General features: G+C 55.2%; 1 protein-coding gene across 1 annotated transcript in view; it reads right to left on the bottom strand.

The window, feature by feature from the left end:
* The window catches only part of CCDC150 (coiled-coil domain containing 150), a gene marked incomplete at its 3' end in the record, with an annotated part of 49,879 nt that overhangs the window by 19,226 nt on the left and 28,348 nt on the right, over positions 1 to 2,305 (bottom strand). Inside the window, exon 14 of the mRNA XM_015428363.1 lies at positions 102 to 185. Coding sequence (XP_015283849.1) covers positions 102 to 185 — 84 coding nt within the window. The remainder of the gene's footprint in view (positions 1 to 101; positions 186 to 2,305) is intronic.

The following is a 2,305-nucleotide window of genomic DNA, read 5'->3' as shown; positions in this document are numbered from 1 at the left end:
AAGGAAGGAAGGAAGGAAGGAAGGAAGGAAGGAAGGAAGGAAGGAAGGAAGGAAGGGCAAGCCCCAAAGAACACCCGTCCCACTTTGCAAGGCTGCGTTACCTGGAGTTTTCCTTTCTCGTATGCCAGTTCACTGTTGTCATTGGTCAGCTTCGCTAGGACCTGCTCCACTTGTTGCTGGGCATGCTGGGAAAGAAACAAAGGCAGGAAGTGATGCTGTCTCCCGCCAGAAGAAAAGGCTTGAAGGACGTCGGCCTTTCTCCTCTTAGGTCCGCCATTCTTCCGGGATTCCGTGTTTCCTTTGCTCTGATTCGCCCACTGCAAACCAAATCCTTCAGAGACCTTTGCTAAGCACAAACCGTCATCAACTTTATCCTTGTCTGACACGGGATTCCTCTGGAAGGCTGAGTCTTAGCATGGATCGTCATTCCTGGAGGTTGTGCCCACTTATAAGTATTGTGGCTCGAACCCACCCTTCTTGCGCTGTTAAGAATTCAGTACCAGACGGGACAAAGGCAAAAACGAGAGGAGGGAACTCTGTCTACCAAAGATATCAAAAATCACAGTTTGGACAGCCACCCTGGGAGATTAGGGTTCCCAACCTCCAGGTGGGACCTGGAAATCTCCCAGAACTACAACTCGACTCCAGACTACAGAGCTCCGTTCCCTTGTGGAAAACGGCTGCTTTGGAGGACGGACTTATGGCTGTATGGTGCCCCACCGAACTTCCTCCCTTCCCAAAACCCTGCCTTCCACAGGCTCCACCCCCAAAATCTCAAGGGATTTCCTAGCTGGAGTGGATGACCCGACTGGAGATGCAAGGAGCCATTCTATACCACAACTGCCGATCTGACACCAGACGGCAAGCGCCGCCTCCTTCGCCACGGCTCTCAGTAAGGTAAAGCGCCTCGTCGTGCCGGACCGGGAGCGGCCCCTGATGTGGCATTACATAAGAGCAGCAGTTGCAGAGCCAGTCCCTTTCCTCTTCGCTAGAGGCAGGGGTCATTCCCTGCGGGAGCGCACAGGAGCGGAGCTCCGGCAGTAAGGAGCCCAGGGGGCGGGCACATGCGACAAGCCCCGCCCCCTGCTCCCAGCAGCCCTCAGTCAGAGCAAGAAGCAGCCAGGTAAGTTGCAGACCCCCCCCCCGGCTTCTTAGTCCAAAACAGTCTAGTGGCACCTTTAAGACCAAGTTTTATTCAGGCACAAGCTCTCCCTCCTCTGCGAGGACAGATCTGCACGTTCCCCCCCCCCAATAGCTAGGAATCCAAAAGAGTCCAGTGGAGCCTGAGCGGTGGGTGTTGCCTTCTGACACACTTCTGGTGATGTCAGGGGGGGTGGCATATGCAAATGAGTCATGCTAATGAGTTATGCTAATGAGCTCCTGCACCTCTTTTTCTACTAAATGACCCCTGGCTAGAGGAGTCCACTTCCTAGCCCTGAAGACAACACAACTACTTGCAGGGATCAGAGGATCTGCACTGGGGGTGGGGGGGTGGGGGAAACAGTTCTTTAAAAACCCACCCCCCCTCCTCCACCGTGAGAAGGGCCTTTACACCAGCGGCCTGGCACCTTTCCATTCAACCCATAAGGATCAGAAATGTTAAACCTCACCCACCCACCCCGCACAAAGAACCTGTACAATATTTAGCATTCTGCTCTTTTACACCTCATAAATCTATTACGAAAAGGATGTGGACGGAATGGAGCGGGTGCAGAGGAGAGCGACGAGGATGGTCGGGGGCCTGGAGACCCCAAGCCCCGTGAGGAGAGGCTGAGGGACCTGGGAAGGTTCAGTCTGGAGAAGAGGAGGTGGGGGGGGGGCGGCATGGGGGCTCTTTTGAAGTACTTGAAGGGCTGTCCCTTAGAGGAGGAGGGCAGGGAGCTGTTCCTGTTGGCAGCAGAGGAGGGGACTCGCAAGAATGGAGGGCGGGAAGGTACCGGCTGGATATTAGGAAACACTTTTTGACAGGAAGAGTTGTGCAACGGTGGAACCAGCTGCCTCGGGAGGTGGTGAGCTCCCCCTCATTGGCAGTCTTGAAGTAGTGGCTGGACAAAGACTTGTCAGCAGGGGTCATTTCCTGCAGGAGCGTATAGGAGTGGAGCTCCGGCAGTAAGGAGCCCAGGGGGCGGGCACATGCAACAAGCCCCACCCCCTGCTCCCGGCAGCCCTCAGTCAGAGCAAGAAGCAGCCAGGTAAGTTGCAGAGCCAACAGGTCCAAAACAGTCCAGTGGCACCTTTAAGACCAAGTTTTATTCAGGTACAAGCTCTCCCTCCTCTGCGAGGACAGATCTGCACGTGTCCCCCC

The sequence above is a fragment of the Gekko japonicus genome, unplaced genomic scaffold (genome assembly GCF_001447785.1).
Source record: "Gekko japonicus isolate JY-2015 unplaced genomic scaffold, Gekko_japonicus_V1.1 scaffold5139, whole genome shotgun sequence".
NCBI classification, from domain to species: Eukaryota; Metazoa; Chordata; class Lepidosauria; order Squamata; family Gekkonidae; genus Gekko; species Gekko japonicus.
The sequence above is the reverse complement of the archived record's forward strand: the minus strand, read 5'-3'. Positions and strand labels throughout refer to the sequence as shown.